Raw genomic sequence first — 20,459 nt, 5'->3', positions numbered from 1 at the left:
GAACCCTCCTGCCAATGCAGGTAGATGTAAGAGACACAGGTTCAATCTCTGGGTGGGGAAGATTCCCTGGAGGAGAGCATGGCAACCCACACCAATATTCTTGTCTGGAGAATCCTATGGACAGAGGAGTCTGGCAAGCTATGGGTCCATAGGGGTCTCAAAGAGTCAGACATGACTGAAGCAATTTAGCACACATTTATTATTATGTCCCAGGTCTAGTGCTAAGCACTTTTTAGCTATCTCTCCCAACATAGGTAATTTTGTCTTATTCACTGGAGAATAATTCGGTTCTCAACTGTGTTGGAGCATTAAAACCTCTTGCAGGGCTTAGGCACAGGTATGTGGGCCTCTCTCAAGAGTATGTGATTCAGTAGCTCTGAAGTGGGGCCTGATGATGTGTAACAAATTCCAGGTAATGCTGATGTGGTCTATGAATTGGAAACCGCGAATTAGGGGAATCGTCACTTTTCATCATAAATCCTGGCTCAGAGAGGTGAAATGCTGGGCAGGAGTACATTGCATAAGGTCAAGGAATAGGGCATGTGTTAGAGCCCTTTAAGGGTGAGGCATTGCCTGAAGGGCCAAGGAAATCAGTGTGCCTTGCCTTCAAGAGGAAGCGAGGCTGTGCCCTCCTTTGGAACCTTGTTCAGTGGCTCAGTCATGTCTGATTCTTTGTGACCCCATGGATTGCAGCATGCCAGGCTTCCCTGTCCTTCACCATCTCCCAGAGTTTGCTCAAACTCATGTCCGTTGAGTTGGTGATGACATCCCACCATTTTGTTCTCTGTCAATCCCTTCTCCTCCTGCCTTCAATCTTTCCTAGCATCAGGGTCTTTTCCAATGAGTTGGCTCTTCCCATCAGTGGCCAAAGTACTGAAGCTTCAGCTTCAGCATCTGTCCTTCCAATGAATATTCAGGGTTGATTTGATCTCCTTTCAGTCCAAAGGACTCTCAAGAGTCTTCTGCAACACCACAGTTCAAAAGCATCAGTTCTTTGGTGCTTGGCCTTCTTTATGGTCCAACTCTCACATCCCATACATGACTACTGGAAAAACCATAGCTTTGACTATAGGGACCTTTGTTGGCAAAATGATAGCTCTACTTTTTATATACGCTGTCTAGATTTGGAGATGGAGAAGGCAATGGCACCCCACTCCAGTACTCTTGCCTGGAGAATCCCAAGGATTGGGGAGCCTGGTGGACTTTTCTCTGTGGGGTCTCATAGAGTCGGACACGACTGAAGTGACTTAGCAGCAGTAGCAGCAGGTTTGTCTTAATTTTTCTTTCAAGGAGCAAGTGTCATTTAATTTCATGGCTGCAGTCACCATCCGCAGTGATTTTGGAGCCCGAGAAAATAAAGTCTGTCACTGTTTCCATTGTTTTCCCATCTATTTGCTATGAAGTGATAGGACCAGATGCCATGGAACCTTAAGACACAGTTTCCATAGAAAACCGGAAGTGAGCTCCTTGGTTCACCAGGATGAAGTCAGAAACTACATTACCCAGAAGGCAGTGTCTCCAATGACGGCCTTGGGCGCTGAGCCAATGACGTAAAGCGGAGGCGGGCACTGGTGGCAGCTTGGGCGGGACTTCTTGGTCTAGTATTAGGATGTCGTTTACAAGCGGTCTGTCTAGCTTTATGGGTTTCCTTCCCTGGAGCATTGAACATTGATCGCTCCACGGAAGAAGGTCTTCTATACCTAGCAAAGAGCCGTGAGGAGACAAGAACCCACCACCACACTTTTGTGTGAACAGTGACCCCGCTTGAAACGGGTTGTCAGCCGAGCATTCGAGCTCCGAGCCCTCCGTCCCCACAGCTCCCAGAGGCGGCTCCCTGGGCCTTATGCGCGTTCCACACCGCGGACACTCAGGTCCCAGATACTTCCGTGCAGGGCTGGCCTCAGGTCGGCTGAGCCCGCTCTACCTGCTTTTGTCACCGCCTCCCGCCGTCCCGCTCTGCCCACGGGTCCCATGGCGGCGCCGGCGCTGGTGAGTGGAGGGTGCCCAAGTGCTCTGGGGTCGCGGTCCGCATAGTGCCACTCTGTGATATAGGGAATCCCGGGCCTCTCCACTTTTCCGTCTTAATACGCTCGAATCTGGAGGTTCGGTGAGAATGGGGTGTGGGAACGACAGTGCTCCTCAGTTCCAACCCAGGGTTCTGAATCCAGGCCAAGTGTTGTAAAGAGAGGCACCCATAATTGGTCTAAGCTTATGGATTCACGGCCCTTGGCCTCTATTCCCTGGGGTCTAAAATTGAAGTGTTAACAACTTTTGTCTCTCGGTCGGAGGAACTGGAGAGGATATGCTTGTGACGTGTGTCCTTGAGTGCTCAGCAACCCAGAGAGCATCACTCTGGATGTTGTTTCCGGAGAAGGACTCTCCTGGTCCTGCTGTTATCTCAGGCTCACCCCAGGTGGAGTTTGACCCTCAGACATCCCTGCCTCCGGCCTCAGCGCAGCTGTGAACTGGGAGACAGAGGAGACAGCCTGGAGAGCAGAAGTGGGGTGGGAGCAGTGTTTCTGGAATTGGCTGCTCCTCTAATTGGAGAAGGCAATGGCACCCCACTCCAGTACTCTTGCCTGGAGAATCCCATGGACGGAGGAGCCTGGTAGGCTGCAGTCCATGGGGTCGCTGAGAGTCAGACAAAACTGAGCGACCTCACTTCCACTTTTCACGTTCATGCATTGGAGAAGGAAATGGCAACCCACTCCAGTGTTCTTGCCTGGAGAATCCCGGGGACGGCGGAGCCTGGTGGGCTGCCGTCTGTGGGGTCGCACAGAGTCGGACACGACTGAAGCGACTTAGCAGCAGCAGCAGCAGCAGCTAATAGGAGTGGAGAAGGCAATGGCACCCCACTCCAGTACTCTTGCCTGGAAAATCCCATGGACGGAGGGGCCTGGTGGGCTGCTGTCCGTGGGGTCGCTAGGAGTCGGACACGACTGAGCGACTTCACTTTCACTTTTCACTTTCATGCATTGGAGAAGGAAATGGCAACCCACTCCAGTGTTTTTGCCTGGAGAATCCCAGGGACGGGGGAGCCTGGTGGGCTGCCGTCTATGGGGTCGCACAGAGTCGGACGCGACTGAAGTGACTTAGCAGCAGCAGCAGCAGCTAATAGGAGTAGAAGTTCCCTGGACAGAGCAGAAGACAAGCCTGTCACCGGATTTCTCTTTGTAGGTACCATCTAGGTACAAGTCCATTGGCTTGCCACTGACGGTATCCATTTCCCTAACACATTTACTTATATTTCAAAAGTGAATCCATTACAATTTTCATTAATGACAGTGCATAGGAATGTTGTGTCTCAAGGGATGTAAACACATGGACAGGCCCTAAGTTATTCTTCAGCACGGCACTTTGTTTGCTGTCAACAAAGCTCTGATCACCTTCAGAACTTTGCTTGTTTATCCATTTTTCCTGGTTTGCTCCCTAATTCATTCCAGCCTTGTTCCACATCTGCTCAGAGAGGTTTTCCTGATTGCCCCATCTAAAGTCTCCTGTAATCTCTGTAGTCATCTTATTTTTCTTCATTTCGGAGCCCCTAAGGCCATATGACTTTATCTTGCTTATTTATTTAGTTCCTTGTCAGGTATGTGGGAGTTCCTGTCCCCAGGCTTAGAAGAATGCAGGACCTGTACCAAGTGTTCAGTAAGTGGTTGATGGATGAAAGATTCTACCTTCTGGAGCTGCCATGATACCTAGATCAAATCTAAATCCCCTATCGTGGCTGGACCACAGGGACCTGGGTTCAAATCTTTTCCCTTCTCATTAGATATGTTACTCTGGGCAGCTTGACTTTGAGCCCCCATTTGCTGATTGTGAAATGGAGACAGTGATGGTGTTTACCTTCTGGGCTGTGAGAGGAATAATGAAATTCACAAATAAATACACATTGAGCACTGACAAGTGCTGGGCACTGCACTTGTTTGCTTTATGAACATTTTCACTTTAATCTCTGTAAGAACCTGGTGAAGTTGGAACTATTGTTGTATTGATGTGGAAATTGAGGCTCGAAGAAATTGGCATGTTTTGGTTCAAAAGGTTGGATTTAAATCCCAAGAAGTCTAGGTGCAGACCTAGATACTTTTAGTTGCTTTAACACAGCATCTAAAGCCCTAAGGTGCAGGCATAGAGGGCAGACCAGTGAGGCTCAGCTGCCACTGCTCTTAACCTTGCTTGGATTACGCAACGGACTCACAGTCCACACAAGATTACTTTTGTTTTGCATCAGTCTCCAGTGGATTCCCATATAGGTGGCTTTTCTCTCTCATACTATTTGTATTCCGTCTACAGCACTATCTACCTCCCTCTTGAACCCAGCACAGAGCTGGGTTCTCAGGAGATACTCAGGGATTCAGGCCTTGGGTCTCTCTGAGTTTCTGTCACTAACCAAGCAGTAGGCTCTAATTTAATAGCTATACAGTCACCCCACCATCTCTGTTTGACTTTGCAGGCATTGATATCATTTGAAGATGTGGCCATAACCTTCACTGGGGAGGAATGGAGACATCTAGACCTGGCCCAGAGGACCTTGTACCAGGATGTGATGCTGGAGACTTGTGGTCTCCTGGTCTCACTGGGTAAGGCTTCGCCTCACATGTGGTACTGAGCCTCTTTCATTCCACCCTCTCTCTGAGCATGATCGGTTAAGAAGACCTGAGGAACCTGCCTTTGCTTCTCCCTCCAGCCTCAGCCTGTTCTGGTCTGACCGCCTCATGATTATTTTTATTTTATCATTTTATTAGTAACCCTTTCACTTAGCCCCAGCGAACTAATATCTTTAAAGTGTGTAGAGTAGAACTGGGAACTTAGAAAGTGTCAAATAGGTATTTGTTATGTATAATAAATTATACATAATAATATACAAAATTATACAAATTACATACAAATATAATCATATACAAATTGCACAATAAAATTATACAAAATAATAAATCCCAAATGTTCTTCCCTCTAAAGCTTAGTTGGCCACTTTACCCAGAAATGGTTACCTCTAACTGGGCATTCCCTGCCTCGTGTCCATATAGTCTCTCCCAGGAGGTCAGTCTTCAGTGAAGTAATTACAGTGTTTTGTGACAATTGTGAATAGTAATTGAAAGGAGGCATCTGGGGAATAGTATTCCAAGTGCAGGGACAAACACAAGCCAACTCCCTGAGTGGGCAGGGAGCTCAGGTCCAGCAGAGACAAAGGAAGATCTGGTTCACCTTTTCCCCTGCCTCCTCACTGACCTTAATGCCAGATACAGAGCAGACCTCAGTGAACATTTGCTAAGTGACAGGTGAGTGCACTCTGGCTTGCAGTACAGGATTTTCTAATCAGAGTTTCTGTGGTCCTGCTGCCTAAGTCATTGACTTCTCTTCAGAATCCTCCTATCTTTAAACCTTCACATTTGGCAAAATATATTTGGCTGCAATGTGCCAGAAAACCATATCATACAAGTTTCACCCTGAAAAAAGTTTATTACTTCACCTAATGAGAAGCTCTGTGGTGATGCTGGCTCCTGGGTTGGTACCTCCCAATCCAATTCTCTGTTTGCTTTCTCTCTTTGGTCCAGGTCATCGGGCCAGCATCCCTGAAGTGGCCACAGGATGGTGTAGCAACAAATAGGGTGGCAAGTCCCCACATTCAGCCCTATCTTTCCAAACTGGATTTTTCTTCAGAATGGGTAGCAGTTTTAGGACATGGCCTTCCTCAGACAACTGACTATCAGTTGATTTAGTCTAGTGTTTTCAGTCATCCTTGGGCACCAGAATCACCTGGTGAGGTTTGAAAACAACCAGTACTGTCTTGGTGCCCAGAGATTTGGTTTAATTTGTTCTGTGTTTAGAACCAGGTGTGTCTAAGTAGTTCTGAAGCATGGGAAGGTTGAATCTTGCTAATTTAATTAGGGAAAGACTTCTGGAAGGAGGTGTCCCCTTTGGGGTTTCATAGTGGTATGTTCAAGGTGTTCACTCCTGTATGCGTGAGATTTTCCCTTTTGTCTCTACCTATATACCCATGCCCCATTTATTTCTCCATGTCCAGGGCATCCTGTTCCCAAGGCAGAGCTGATTCACCTACTGGAGTATGGGCCAGAACTGTGGACAGTAAAGAGAGGCCTCTCCAGAAACACCTGTACAGGTGAGTGGCATGGCAGCTGGCAGACTGCCAGGGAGTGACTGGCATTCTGCCAGTCAGCCCCATTGAGTGGGCAGTGCCCCTTTCCATGGGAAGTTTCTTTCGGTGGCTTTCTGGGGGTCTTGGGTGATCATGGAGTCCTTTTAACTGTGTTTCCTCTGTCTTCCCAATCCCGTCACACTCTTTGCCTTTACTGGGGTTGAAATGTGCTATCCTGAGTAAGAGACAGACTCTATACTTGGCCATTCAGAAGCATCAGGACCCTGGGGAAGTTGCATGATCTTCCTGTGCCTTTGACATATAAGTTAGGCTAAGTGGATGCTGCCTGCTGTAAGAGATAAACTCCAAAATCTTGGTGGCTCAGCAAGACTTGTTTTTCTCCTTTGTGCCATGGTATAATGTGTTCTTGCCTGGAGAATCCCAGGGACGGGGGAGCCTGGTGGGCTGCCGTCTATGGGGTCGCACAGAGTCGGACACGACTGAAGTGACTTAGCAGCAGCAGCAGCAGCAGCAGCAGCAGCAGCAGAGAGTTCTGAACAAGAGTCTGTTTGATATCTGACTGCTGGCAACTTTCAGCTCCCATGTCCACCTTTCCCTTCTGCCCTACCTGTGGGCAAACTGATTTTTAAAAAAGTCTACACCTTCCTTGGCACCTACATGGCATTCCAAGATGCAATCCCAGGCCCACCCTGTAACCACAGTAAAAACCAGGACCACTCACTCCCATTTTCTCAGACCACACAAGCCACTTTGTCCCTACCTGGGTTCTACCCTACCTACCATAGAAAATAAACTACCACAGAAAATAAAAAGGAAGATGAATAAAAGTAAAAGCTGGACTGTAGAGAAATAAACTTCTGCCAAGACTGATAAAACAAAGATGCATATAAAAATAAAAAATGATATAAAGGAAAATAACTTAATGAACAGCAGTGCCTTGTTTTGAAAATTAATATAGTATATTTGATAATTTAGCTAGAGTGGATAAATACCTGGAAAAGTAGGAAAATCCCAAATTGAGGCAGGAAAAGTAGGAAAATCCCAAATTGGGGCAAGAAAAGTAGACAACTTGAATAAAGAAGTAGCCATCAAAGACATTAAAGCAGTTTTCAAAGATCTCTTCTTCAAAAAAAGCCTCAGGCCCAGATGGTTTTATCTTGCCTTTTGCCAAATATTCAAAGAACAAATAATCCCTACTGTAGGAAAGAATAAAAAGATAAGCTGCTCAACCTCACTGTCAAATGGATAATGATAATACATGGGGAAAAAAGGGCATTTCTGTATAAGCACATCCTAATACTAAATCTAACAGTATTAAAAAAATAGTACATCATGAATACTGTGTGTTTAATCCAAAAATGTAAGGTTATTTTCACACCTGAACCTCACTGTAGGTATTATGACATCAGTGGACTAAAAAGATGAAAAATTATCTTCATTCATCAACGACTTACTGAATGCCTCTCTGTGCTGGTTGCCATTCTATAAAGTGTGCGGATAGCTTCTTGAATCTGTGAATTAGGCCAACACATCACAGACTGATGGCAGACTGTGTTCTGCAGCAGAAAATCTAAATACAAAAAACATGTGACTACATGTTGTACAAAGACTTAAGTTCAATGGGAATGGGAGGGTTGGGGAGGTGAAGGGGGGAAATTGAATTCATAGTAGAAATGCTGTGTCAGAGGATGTACAGGTTTGTAAGGCATCCAATATATACATATTGCCACATCAACCTCAATAAAGGTGTAATTTTAACTTTATCATGTTTTCAAGCTGTAAAACTGTTTTTATAGTGAAATCAGAAGTTGTTCCACTGAGAGTCTGTAATATCTCTTAGTTCCCTTTCTGTGTTTAGATGGCAAAGGCATATAAAGTCATGAAAGACTGTGTACAATATGATATATACCTGATGTCTTATTTTAATAGTTATCAATTGAAATTGAAACTCCTACCCAGATATCTTTAGTCAATGAAGCATCAGGCGAGGTAACTAAATATTAAATATCGTATTTCTAAAAATTGTTACACTTTCATGCATTGGAGAAGGAAATGGCAACGCACTCCAGTGTTCTTGCCTGGAGAATCCCAGGGATGGGGGAGCCTGGTGGCTGCCGTCTATGGGGTCACACAGAGTCGGACACTACTGAAGTGACTTAGCATAGCATAGCATAGCGTAATGTGGTCAGGATTCCCAAGTGGCACAGTTGTAAAGAATCTGTGTGCCAATGCAGAAGACACGTGAGATGTGGGTTTGATCCCTGGGTTGGGAAGATCCCCTGGAGTAGGAAATGATAACCTGTTCCAGTATTCTTGCCTGGAAAATTCCATGGGCAGAAGAGCCTGGTGGAGTATAGTTCATAGGGTTGCAAAGAGTCAGACATGATTGAGCAACTGAGCACATACACACATAATGTGGGTCTGTAGGCAAATTCTGTACCACGTATCTATTTAGGGACCAGGTGTATTCTGTTGTCAGTATTTGGCTGTAAGATTGCCCTGACATCATCCAACTGGCCAAAAGGAATAGGAGAGAAGGGAAGTAGTCATACCCACTTGCTCACATAGTCACTTCCATTCACCTTCCATTGCCTGACCCAAAGTAAGTGACTTAACAATATTCATGTATTATTAACTCATAATAAATAGTGACTAATGGTATCTCAAACTACCTTCTGGATTCAGAAAAGAGTCATTTATTTTTCTGCAGATTACTATCTCCAACTCTAATTTGCATCTCACTCTTTTTCACGTCTATCCGATCATTTATCTGTACTGTACATCCCTGCAGGCATCCATGCTTCCATTTGTAAATGAGATATTCAGAAGCAGTCCCTAGTCTTGTCATCCTCTTGCTCTCCTGTCTTGTAAAATCTTAAGAGGATGTTTGCCTTTGTCGGCCCCACATCAAATGTGTGGCTAGCACCAATGTAGATTTGTGATTGCTCCCCTCTTGGGTTCCCTCAGGTTGCTCAGCCAGCCAGTGAGTATCTCTGGCCAGCCCCTCCTCAGTCCACTGAGTCTGTCTCAAATCTTCACCCCTTTCTGCAGTTCTACATCTTCACTTGGAGGTTTCAAAGGCACTTTATACCCATCATGCCTAAGAAGGATCTCAAGATCTTGCCCACTCCTCTCATCTCTCCATTTCAGTCAATGGTCTTGCTGTTCAAGAAGTTGAGAAAACCAAAAACAAACTTGAACAACACCTCCATCTTCATCATGCCCACGAGGCAACCATTCCTGAATCTTGATCATATTTCATCATATGTTTCTCCTGAATCTGTCACCTCCACCAGTTCCATGAGTTCCATCATTATCACCCTAGCCCAGGCTGCAATCATCTTTTGCCTTCATGAGCTAACATAGGCCCCCCATGATCAGCTCTATGTCTCACATCCACTCCCCTGTCCACTTTTACCTTATTCCAAACATCACCACCTCCCCAGTCATTGAGATCTCAACATATGACCCAGTTCATTCAGAAAATAAAGGCTGTTCCCTTGTTTTTCTTGCTTTTTAACCTTTACTGACTTATCCCTGCAGCTTCCTTCTCACCTCTACAGAAGAGTTCTCATCCCTGGCCATGGGTGATCCCCCTAGCAGAGTCTAGGTCATACCTTCACCTACCTTCTCAGGTGTCTTAGTTATCTATTGCCAGATCGCAATGAGTGAGTAAAAAATCACTCATTTAATATTAAAATATCACTCATTTATTATCTCATCTGTGGATCAGAAATCTAGGCACAGCTTAGCTTGATCCCCTGCAAAGCTGTAGTTATAGACAGTTTACAACACATCAGCTTACTTCTTCAGATCAAGTAATGGTGTAAGAGATTCCAGCAAGAGAGGTTCCACACATATACTTTATCTGTTACATCTTACATTCTACTGCCTTTGTTATATTCTATTCTTTAGAAGTAAATTTTGCTAGGATTCAGCATGCGTGCTTGCTACGTCACTTCAGTTGTGTCCAGCTCTTTGTGACCCCATGGATTATAGCCCACCAGGCCCCTCTGTTCATGGGATTTTCCAGGCAAGAATATTGGAGCAGGTTGCCATCTCCTTCTCCAAGGGATCTTCCTGACTCAGGATTGAATCCATGTTTCTTATGTCTTCTGTATTGGTAGGCGGGTTCATTACCACTAGTGCCACCTGGGAAGCCCAGGATTCAGGCAGAGGGTATCAAAACTGTGGGAACACTATAAGGAAGGGATTATGGGAAACCATACAGGAGTCTGTCCACTGCATCAGAGAACATGCTTCTTCATTTATTTCCTCCCTCTTCTATATCTCCATCTTTTCTCCGCTCAGTAGAAAAAACATGCTGAAGTTTCTTGCAAAAAAAATGCTCTTGGCTCTCCAACAACATCCAAAAGTTGTTGACTCTATTTCAGCTGAACAACCAAGCTTTTTAGAGGACTTTTCTCATTCTCAGAAGAGACATCTACACAGACCTCTCCTTTACTAGTCAATATTTCCTTGAATTTTTGTACTGAGGTGTAATTTATACACAGTGAATATATAAATCTTAAAGGTCCATCATTATGAAATTTTACATATATATAAACCAGCATATCCACTACAAGTGTCAAGAAATGCAGTATTTCCAGCACCTCTCAGGCTTTTTGTGCTTCCCTCCTTGTTAATATCCCCTTCTACAAAATTAACCAGTATTTAGACTCTGTCACCATAGATTTAGGTTTTTTTTTTTTTTTTTAATATTCATTTATTTATTTATTTGGCTGCACCATGTCTTAGTTGCAGTATGTGGAATCTTTTAGTTATGGCATGCGAACTCTTAGTTGCAGCATACGGAGTCTAGTCACCTGACCAGGTGTTAAACCCAGGCCCCCTGCATTGCAAGCTTGGAGTCTTAGCTACAGACCACCAAGGAAGTCCCATAGATTAGTTTTGAAGGTTTATAAATGGAACCCCACAGTGCACAATATGGCCCTGCCTGTCTTCTTTTGATAATCATGGCTCTGGAATTTATCCATGTGGTTGCTTTTATTTGGAGTTAGTTTCTCACTGTGCAATAGCTCAGTGAACTAATAGATTACACATACCTGTGTTCCTGTTGATGGACATTTGACTTTTCAGAATATTATGGAGAATGCTGCTATGAATATTCTTAACCATATTTTTTGTTGCCTATAAGCACACATTTCTGTTGGGAGTATACATATGAGTAGACTGGCTGGATCATGGTGTAGTTATATGATTAGCTTTAAAAGAAACTACCAGTCAGTTTCAGAGTGACTGCACCATGTCACATTCCCACCAGCTATATGTAAGATCCCTCATTGCTTCACATTCTTGTGAGCAGATGGTATCTGCCCCTTTACTCTTTGAGGCCCAGTAGTGGTATTTCTCAGCACCGGAGTACTAAAAAAATGTTCTCACAGGTTATTGCTGACATTCTGATTAACCAATGTAACAACTATAATAATGATAAGAGATAGTGGTCTACAATTTACAGAACATTTGCCATGTACTTTTTCACATGTCACCTTGTTATGAACTAAACACCTGTGTCCTCCCAAAATCTGTATGTTGAATCCCTAGTGCCCCAGTGTGATGATCCTGGCCCTTTGGGTGGTGATTGGGTTTAGATGAGGTCATGAGAATGGAGCACCCATGATGGGATTAAAGTGTGGTGTGTGATGGTGGGGAAGAGAGGGAGAAGTCTTTTGTGTCTCTTATAAGGATCTGATCCTCTCAGGTCGCTACTTTTATGACCTCACTTAACCTTAATTATTTCTGTAAAGGCCAGGCCCTACCTCCAAATACAGTGGCAGTTAGGGCTTCAATACATGAATTTTGGGGAACACAAACATTAGTCCATCACAGAATTTGTCTTTTGAATAAATAAAGGGCTATTCAGATAGTCTGTTTTTTCTTGTGTCAGTTTTGGTAATTTGAGTCTTTTAAGGAATTTATCTACTTCATCTAATTATTCTATCCATTACTTTTTAAGACTGTTTCATCTCAAAATGGTACATTTTATGTTATGTTTATTTTACCACAATTAAAAATTGCTAAAAAATAAGTTTAAGATACATACATATCAATTTTATAATGCCATGAAAAACTGACATTCTCAAAAAAACATTGTTTCATTGTACTCCTGTGTATATTTTGCTTTTTTATTTGAACATTATAAAAGTATCTGTTTATGTTATCTTATAGGATTTGTACTTTTCATTCAATAGTACATTACTGAGATTTATGATGCATGTAACTATAGTTTGGTTTCCCTGATGGCTCAGCAGTAAAGAACCCACTTGCCAATGCAGGAGACACAGGTTCGGAAGATCCCTTGCTTGGGTCAGGAAGATCCTCTGGAGAAGGAAACGGCAACCCACTCCAGTATTCTTAGCTGGGAAATCCCATGGACAGAAGAGCCGGGCGGGCTACGGTCCATGGGGTTGCAAAGAGGCAAGACACAGCTTAGTAACTGAGCATGCACACAGCTATAGTTCACTCATTTTTTTTCTCCGAAAGTCGTTTATGTAACACCGTGTATTCATCCATTTTCATGGAAATTTTCTTGTTTCTAATTTTTTGTACCCATACACAGTGGAGCCATGAAAATTCACATGTGTGTATTCTCACAAACAAGTGTAGGAATTTCTCTTAGAATACGCCTAGGACTGGAATTTGGGAATTATAAATTAAACAAAAGGAGAACTTTACTAGATGATGCCCTGTTGTGTTCTAACATGATTATTTATACCCACTTACACTTCACTTTCCCTGTATGAACAATTCCATGGATCTCCAACACTTGAAAGGTGTTTTCAATCAGGTGAATATTAAATAGTCTCTCATTGTGGTCTTAATTTGCCCTTCCCTCATATTTAAGAAATTTGAGTACCTCTTCATATGTTGTTTAGTCAATACATAGCTTCTGTGAAATGTCAGTTCATAGCATGGTTCAGTTTTCATTTTGGGTGTGAAGTGTTGAAGTCTCCAGCTGCTAATTGTAATTTTGGGTATTTCTCCTTTCAGCTCAGTTTTTAATTTGTATGTTTTGAGGCTCTGATATTTGGTACATACAGATTGAGGGTTATTATGTCTTCCTGGTGGCTTGATCTTTTTGTCATTATATAATGTCCCTTTTGGTCCCATTTTCTTTGCTCTGTCATCTATGTTATCTGGTGTTAATGTAGGTCTGATGTTAACATAGCCATTTTTCTTGGATTGACTTTTAAAACATTAGTCATGTTGATTGGTCTTTTATAGTGAATGCTTCTGTATCTTGTTTTTGAATTTTTCCTTTTCCCCAAGATCTAAAAGATAGTCATTTTCACTATTTACTAAATGTTTTTAATCTTTAGCTTCTGACAATAAGTCTTAATCAATCTGGAATTAATTTTTTGCTTTGTGCAAGGTAGAAATACAACTTCATTTTCCTTCATTGTGGCAAATGATTTTTCTACATCCATTTATTAAATAGTCTTTTCCTATTCCCACTAGCCTCTCTGCTACTTCTGTCATATATCAAAATTGTGTGAATCCTCATGTGTTGAGCAAATTCCATATACACATTTCAGAGCTCCTAACTCTGTTTTTACCTTTGACACTTTGACAGCTTATGTTATATCTAGGCTGCATCACACTACTTTGTTATATATGATTTCATCATCATCCTGATTCCTCAAAGAGCAAGTCCTTTTGCTTTATTCTTCTTCAGAGATATCCTGGTCTCTGTTCTTTTATATAAATTCCACAATCAGCTTGCCGGTAACCATGAAAAACCCTATTGGGATTTATCCCAAGTTGTATTAAATTTATAATGAATTTGAGGGAAATTGGCAACTTTATATTATTAATCTCTTTTCAAATAAATCTTTATTGATGTGATATGTTTTCTAGTTATCTAAATGTTATCCATTTCAGTCTGTTCACTGAGTCTTTACTCAGGTATAGTAGACTGAATATGTCCACCCAATTGCTTATCTCTGACTCCCCCAACTTCTGCACAGTCCAGAATCCTAAGATTTTGTTTCTCCTCTGTCTCTACCTCCCTCTCCACCATCCTGTCATTCTTTTCTTTTTGCCTGGCATTCAGCATTCTCTTAAGACCCTGACCCTTTGAACTTTCAGTTGTCTAATACAGTTTTTCTCCTAATTCCTCTGCCAGGGAATTCCTACTCACCTTTGGAAATAAACTTATGTAGCACCTTGTCCTTGTAGCCTCCACTGACCTCTTTCTGTCTGCCATCTGGGCCAAGTTAGGTTCACCTTCTCTGTGCTGTCATAGCAGCATGAGATATTGGAACACAGTCATTATCATTACTCTGCCCACCCTTCCCCACTCTGGACAGTGAGGTGGAGTCTCCACTACAGATTTTCTGTTCCCAGCTGCAGCTTTTCTCCTTGGGTTACCTTTTAAAGATGTCAAGAGCCCAAGGATTAGTAAAGAAAGAGATTTTAAACCAGGGTTTAAGAGATGTAAAAAATGCCGTAGATGGTAGAGGCTTTATTTTCATCTTCATTCTTCCACTAAAGTGGTCACTTATTTTGTTCTGTGTTGACATCACTAATAGGCACTTTTGTCATATTGGATTTCCTTCAGGTGAAAAAGCAAACCCCAAGACCACAGAGCTTACTGCTTCTCAGCTGGCCCTCACTGAGGAAGCCCCTTTTGAGGAACAAGTGACACATGGCACCTCAAGGGATTCCTGGCTGGGGCAAGCAAGGTATCAGGAAAAACTGTCAGAAATGCAAGAAGGGAACTGGAGGCCAGGAGCAGACCCCCACAAGGAGACATGCCTGAGGAAGTTGAGCCATAAACATGATGACTTTGAGACAGGTGATAGTCTTTGTTTAGGGATTTTACAGGAGCAAGTCAGTATAAAAGATGCTCTGCATAAATGTGATTCCCAAGAACCAGGAAAAGACCTGGTTGTTGATGCAAGGAATAACCTCTATAAGTGCAAGGAATGTGGAAAAGATTTTAGCAAGAATTGGGCCCTTACTCGGCATCAACAGATTCACGCTGGAGTGAAGCCTTATAAATGCAGTGAATGTGGGAAAGCCTCTCGTTATATGGCAGACTTCATTAGACATATGAGATTTCATACTGGGGAAAAGCCGTACAAGTGTATTGAGTGTGGGAAGGCCTTCAAACGCAGGTCTCACCTCACAGAGCACCAGCGTATTCATAGTGGAGATAAACCCTATGAGTGCAAAGAATGTGGTAAAGCTTTCACCCATCGCTCCTCTTTCATCCAGCATAATATGACTCACACTAGAGAAAAGCCCTTTTTGTGCAAGGAATGTGGGAAAGCCTTTTACTACAGCTCCTCCTTTGCTCAACACATGAGGATTCACACTGGAAAGAAACTCTATGAGTGCAGCAAATGTGGAAAGGCCTTCACTCACCGGTCCACTTTTATCCAGCATAATATGACCCACACGGGAGAAAAACCCTTTTTGTGCAAAGAATGTGGAAAAGCTTTCTGCCTCAACTCATCCTTCACTCAACATATGAGGATTCACACTGGAGAGAAACCCTATGAGTGCAGTGAGTGTGGAAAAGCCTTTACTCATAGATCTACTTTCATCCGGCATAAGAGGGCACATACTGGAGAGAAGCCCTTTGAGTGCAAAGAATGTGGGAAAGCGTTTTGTGACAGTTTTTCCTTAATTCAACATGTGAGGATTCACACTGGTGAGAGACCCTATGAATGCAGTGAATGTGGAAAGGCCTTTACACGCCATTCTGTTTTTATCAGACACAATAGGACCCACAGTGGGAAAAAACCTTTGGAGTGTAAAGAATGTGCAAAAGCCTTTTACTATAGCTCTTCCTTTACTCGACACATGAGGATTCATACCGGGGAAAAGCCTTATGTATGCAGAGAATGTGGAAAGGCCTTCACCCAGCCTGCAAATTTTGTTCGGCATAATAGGATCCACACTGGAGAAAAGCCCTATGAGTGCAAAGAATGCGAGAAGGCCTTTTGTGACAACTTTGCCTTAACTCAACATGTGAGAACTCACACTGGAGAGAAACCCTTTGAATGTGGTGAATGTGGAAAGGCCTTCAGCCACAGTTCATCCTTCACTCACCATCAAAAGATTCACACCAGAGTTTAGAAGATGGAGGAAGGCCTTGTGCAAGTTTGCTCACTTCAGGCAATTTAGGTGAACTCATACAGGTGAAGTACCTTTCCTTTTGAATATAACTATTCAGGGAAGTCTTTTGGCCAGAGAAATATCTTACTCAGTGTCAGAAGAGAAACACTAATTATCATCTCTGTGAAAGCTTTCTATGGCAGGTCATCTGAAGGGTCATACTAGAAATTGACACTGGCTACAGCTTTACACTACATCTGAGAATCCATAAGGAAGACTCAGTGGTTGTCATGCATTTGGGGAAAATGTCAGTAACAGTTCTTCCTATGTTTATTATAAATCCATCTCAAGAGCATTTAAAGAGACGTAGAAGAGAGGAAAGAGAAATGCATGTGTGTCTTTTTTCCAATCTCTCTGCCAAGCTTATGACAATCTGTCATTTGTGTGGGGGCGGGGGAGGGGCTGAAAGGGGAGAGATCTAAGGCCTCATCTCCTTTATGTATTTTTTTATATCCATAGTCAGGAGAGTTGGACCGTTGGGATGTTAGCTCTTCTAACGTTTATTGAAAGTTATTTGTTACAAAACATTGACATGTAACATGTCAATGTCATGTCTACCATTGAGCATAAGGCCTGAGTCTTGAAATACATATACATACATCATATGCAATCAGTTCTTGTTATTCATGGTAGTTATAGACTATAGTTCAGTTCAGTTCAGTCGCTCAGTTGTGTCCGACTCTCTGTGACCCCATGAATTGCAGCACGCCAGGCCTCCCTATCCATCACCAACTCCCGGAGTTCATTTAAACTCACATCCATCGAGTCCGTGATGCCATCCAGCCATCTCATCCTCTGTTGTCCCCTTCTCCTCCTGCCCCCAATCTCTCCCAGCATCAGAGTCTTTTCCAATGAGTCAACTCTTTGCATGAGGTGGCCAAAGTACTGGAGTTTCAGCTTTAGCATCATTCCTTCCAAAGAAATCCCAGGGCTGATCTCTTTCAGAATGGACTGGCTTGATCTCCTTGCAGTCCAAGGGACTCTCAAGAGCCTTCTCCAACCCTACAGTTCAAAAGCATCAATTCTTCGGTGCACAGCTTTCCTCACAGTCCAACTCTCACATCCATACATGACTACTGGAAAAACCATAGCCTTGACTAGACGGACATTTGTTGGCAAAGTAATGTCTCTGCTTTTTAATATGCTATCTAGGTTGGTCATAACTTTCTTTCCAAGGAGTAAGCGTCTTTTAATTTCGTGGCTGCAGTCACCATCTGCCGTGATTTTGGAGCCCCCCAAAATAAATTCTGACACTGTTTCCACTGTTTCCCCATCTATTTACCATGAAGTGATGGGACCAGATGCCATGATCTTCGTTTTCTGAATGTTGAGCTTTAAGCCAACTTTTTCACTCTCCTTTTTCACTTTCATCAAGAGGCTTTTTAGTTCCTCTTCACTTTCTGCCATAAGGGTGGTGTCATCTGCATTTCTGAGGTTATTGATATTTTTCCTCTATAAGTTCACCATAAACACTGAATTAGTGAATACTGAACCATTGCGTCTAGTGGCAATACAGATTTAGGTACCTGTGAGCATCTGTTCACATTTTCGTCAACCAATCAATACGTAATCCTCTATGGAATTTTTTTTTTTCTGTTTTAGAACACCTTATTTAATAAATGTTTCTGAGAAGTTTCATCCAATATTTCATTGTATTAAAAATACTTCAATGACATCATTTTTGTATATTCTGTTGTTACTGTACTGCTTTTACTTTTTTCACTCCAACATACACAAATAATACATATATGCAGTACTCTTACACTTACTTACAGTAAACACATAAACACTGTATAGTACACTATGTTGTACAGTAGATCATGCAAAGAAAGTTCTAGAAAAAAAGATTTGGAGAAGGCAATGGCATCCTACTCCAGTACTCTTGCCTGGAAAATCCCATGGATGGAGGAGCCTGGAAGGCTGCAGTCCATGGGGTTGCTGACTGAGCGACTTCATTTTCACTTTTCACTTTCATGCATTGGAGAAGGAAATGGCAACCCACTCCAGTGTTCTTGCCTGGAGAATCCCAGGGATGGGGAAGCCTGGTGTGCTGCCATCTATGGGGTTGCACAGAGTCGGACACGACTGAAGTAACTTAGCAGTAGCAGAAAAAAAGATTAAACTTAATTAAATATTAACATTAAGACTCTAATTTTGATAGAACTGCAGGATGTGTGATAGGGCAGTGCACTGAAGTGGGTAAATCTCTTGAACTTGGATTGACCCAGGACAACCAAAGGAGAGGACGATGCTTTGTTTTGCCTTCTCTTCCAGGTCTTAGTTGGTGGTTTCTACTTACTTCTGTGCCAAAGTTTCTTCCACATCTTCCATCATATCATTTGAAGTCTTTTTTACTTATATGCTTTGTGATATGCATTATGTGTTTGACACTGTCCTTTATATTTTCGGTAATACCTTTAAGTCTGAAAATTTTCAGGGAGTCCCGCCAAACATTTTCCCAACAGTTAATGATAGTAGTCTGCTTATTAATTATCCCAGGTTGTGCCAACACAGTGACAGTGCATATACTGACAGACACCCAGTAGTCCATCCTCGTGGTTTCTTTGTTGGTGTTGAGAGTTTTGCTAAAAAGCTCCCTTATGTTGTGCTTTTATTATGCTCTGATTGAGTGGTTGGATAACAGAATTTAGGGGCATGAAAAGAACATCTAGGTTGGAGTGGGCATTTTCAACTTCTTCATGGCAGTGGATTGGGACATTATCGAAAATTAATTAAACCTTGGAGGCAAGGTTTTTGCACTGGAAATAGCATTCAGTTTCTTGGATGAGCAGTTGTGGAACAAGTCCCAGAATGTTTCTGCTATCACTCAAACTTTTTTATTCCACCTACAATGGACTGTCATATGGTTCAGATTTTTCTTTTCAAGTCTGGACATGGGGCTCTTTGCAACACTAGGGGTTTGTACTTAGTTGCCCTTGGCATTCACACAATAGCACAATTGTGTGTAATACTTGAATAATTCAAAGTCAGGCTTTGAAAGCCGTTTGCATTATATAGGTTCATTTGCCTACAGCCTTGTAAGCAAGCTTGTCTCATTAGCATTTAAATCTGTTCTTCTATATAGCATTTATTATTTGTTGACATTTTAGTGATAGCCACTGTGACAGGTGTGAGGTGTTACCACATTATATTTTTTATTTGCATTTCTCTAATAATTAGCAGTGAAGTGAAGTGAAAGTTGCTCAGTCTCTGTCAGACTCTTTACTACCCCATGGACTATACAGTCCATGGAATTCTCTAGGCCAGAATACTGGAGTGGGTAGACTTTCCCTTTTCCAGTGGATCTTCCCAACCCAGGGATCAAACCCAGGTCTCCCTCATTGCAGATGGATTCTTTACCAGCTGAGCCACAAGGGAAGCCCAATAATTAGCAGTGATGAGCATCTTTTTGTGTTTTGTGCCTGTTTAAAAAAATTTTTTTATTGGGGTATAATTGCTTCATCTGTGCCTTGTTTTAAGTGATTGATTTTTCTTCTCATTTTAGGTTATATTTTCCTGCTTCTGTGTGTCACTGTTTATTTTTAATTGGATGTCAGACATTGTGATTTGGAAATATTTTTGTATTTCTGTAAGTATTTTAATAGGGACACTGACATTCTTACCAAAAAAGTTACATAAATTGACAACTTTGGCAATGCCTATGAAAGGTGAAATCCTCAGAAGGGCCATCAAGATCTCTCTTATTTCTCTGCATTTTGGTGCCTATGGGTCTGTCCTCATACATGTCTCCTAGGTGTTCAAGTGATCACTGTGATCAGCTTTTATGTTTTAATAAAATGAAACTTTATCAAGGTTACCTTATCTGTACAATTACAAATAATAATCTCTATCCTTCCTTCTTCTATTTGTGTTGGTCTGATATGTGGAAGTATAACTGGATTGCCTGTAGCACCAAGCTGTCAGTTCTGTCTTTAACCAGGTACTACCTGGGAGTCTACATCTAGCCTAGAGGTGTGGGTTAAGGCTCCCCAAAGGGTTTTTTATGTTTGTTTGTTTTAATATGAATCAGTTTCCACCATGGGAAATCTGTGCAGTTTTACACAGATTCTGAAATCTCTGGTTCTGGGCTCCTGTGGAGAAACTGGAATACCTTGCAGTACAAGCTGGATGCCTGCAACACTAACTCCTGGAGGTGGAATCCACTCTTCAGTGTACCATAGCCATGCCCAGCATT

General features: G+C 42.4%; 1 protein-coding gene across 1 annotated transcript; it reads left to right on the top strand.

Moving 5' to 3' along the window:
• The first annotated feature begins 1,556 nt into the window (after positions 1-1,556).
• Positions 1,557-20,081, top strand: ZNF599 (zinc finger protein 599). Its single transcript, XM_025269884.3, has 5 exons — positions 1,557-1,989; positions 4,454-4,580; positions 6,026-6,121; positions 14,700-16,287; positions 19,770-20,081. The coding sequence occupies exons 1-4, from the start codon at positions 1,972-1,974 to the stop codon at positions 16,223-16,225; spliced, it is 1,767 nt and encodes a 588-aa protein (XP_025125669.2). The 5' UTR covers positions 1,557-1,971; the 3' UTR covers positions 16,226-16,287; positions 19,770-20,081.
• Positions 20,082-20,459: the final 378 nt, after the last annotated feature.

This window comes from Bubalus bubalis, chromosome 18 (genome assembly GCF_019923935.1).
Source record: "Bubalus bubalis isolate 160015118507 breed Murrah chromosome 18, NDDB_SH_1, whole genome shotgun sequence".
Lineage (NCBI taxonomy): Eukaryota > Metazoa > Chordata > Mammalia > Artiodactyla > Bovidae > Bubalus > Bubalus bubalis.
Note: the sequence above shows the minus strand (reverse complement) of the source record. Positions and strands in the feature narration are given on the sequence as shown.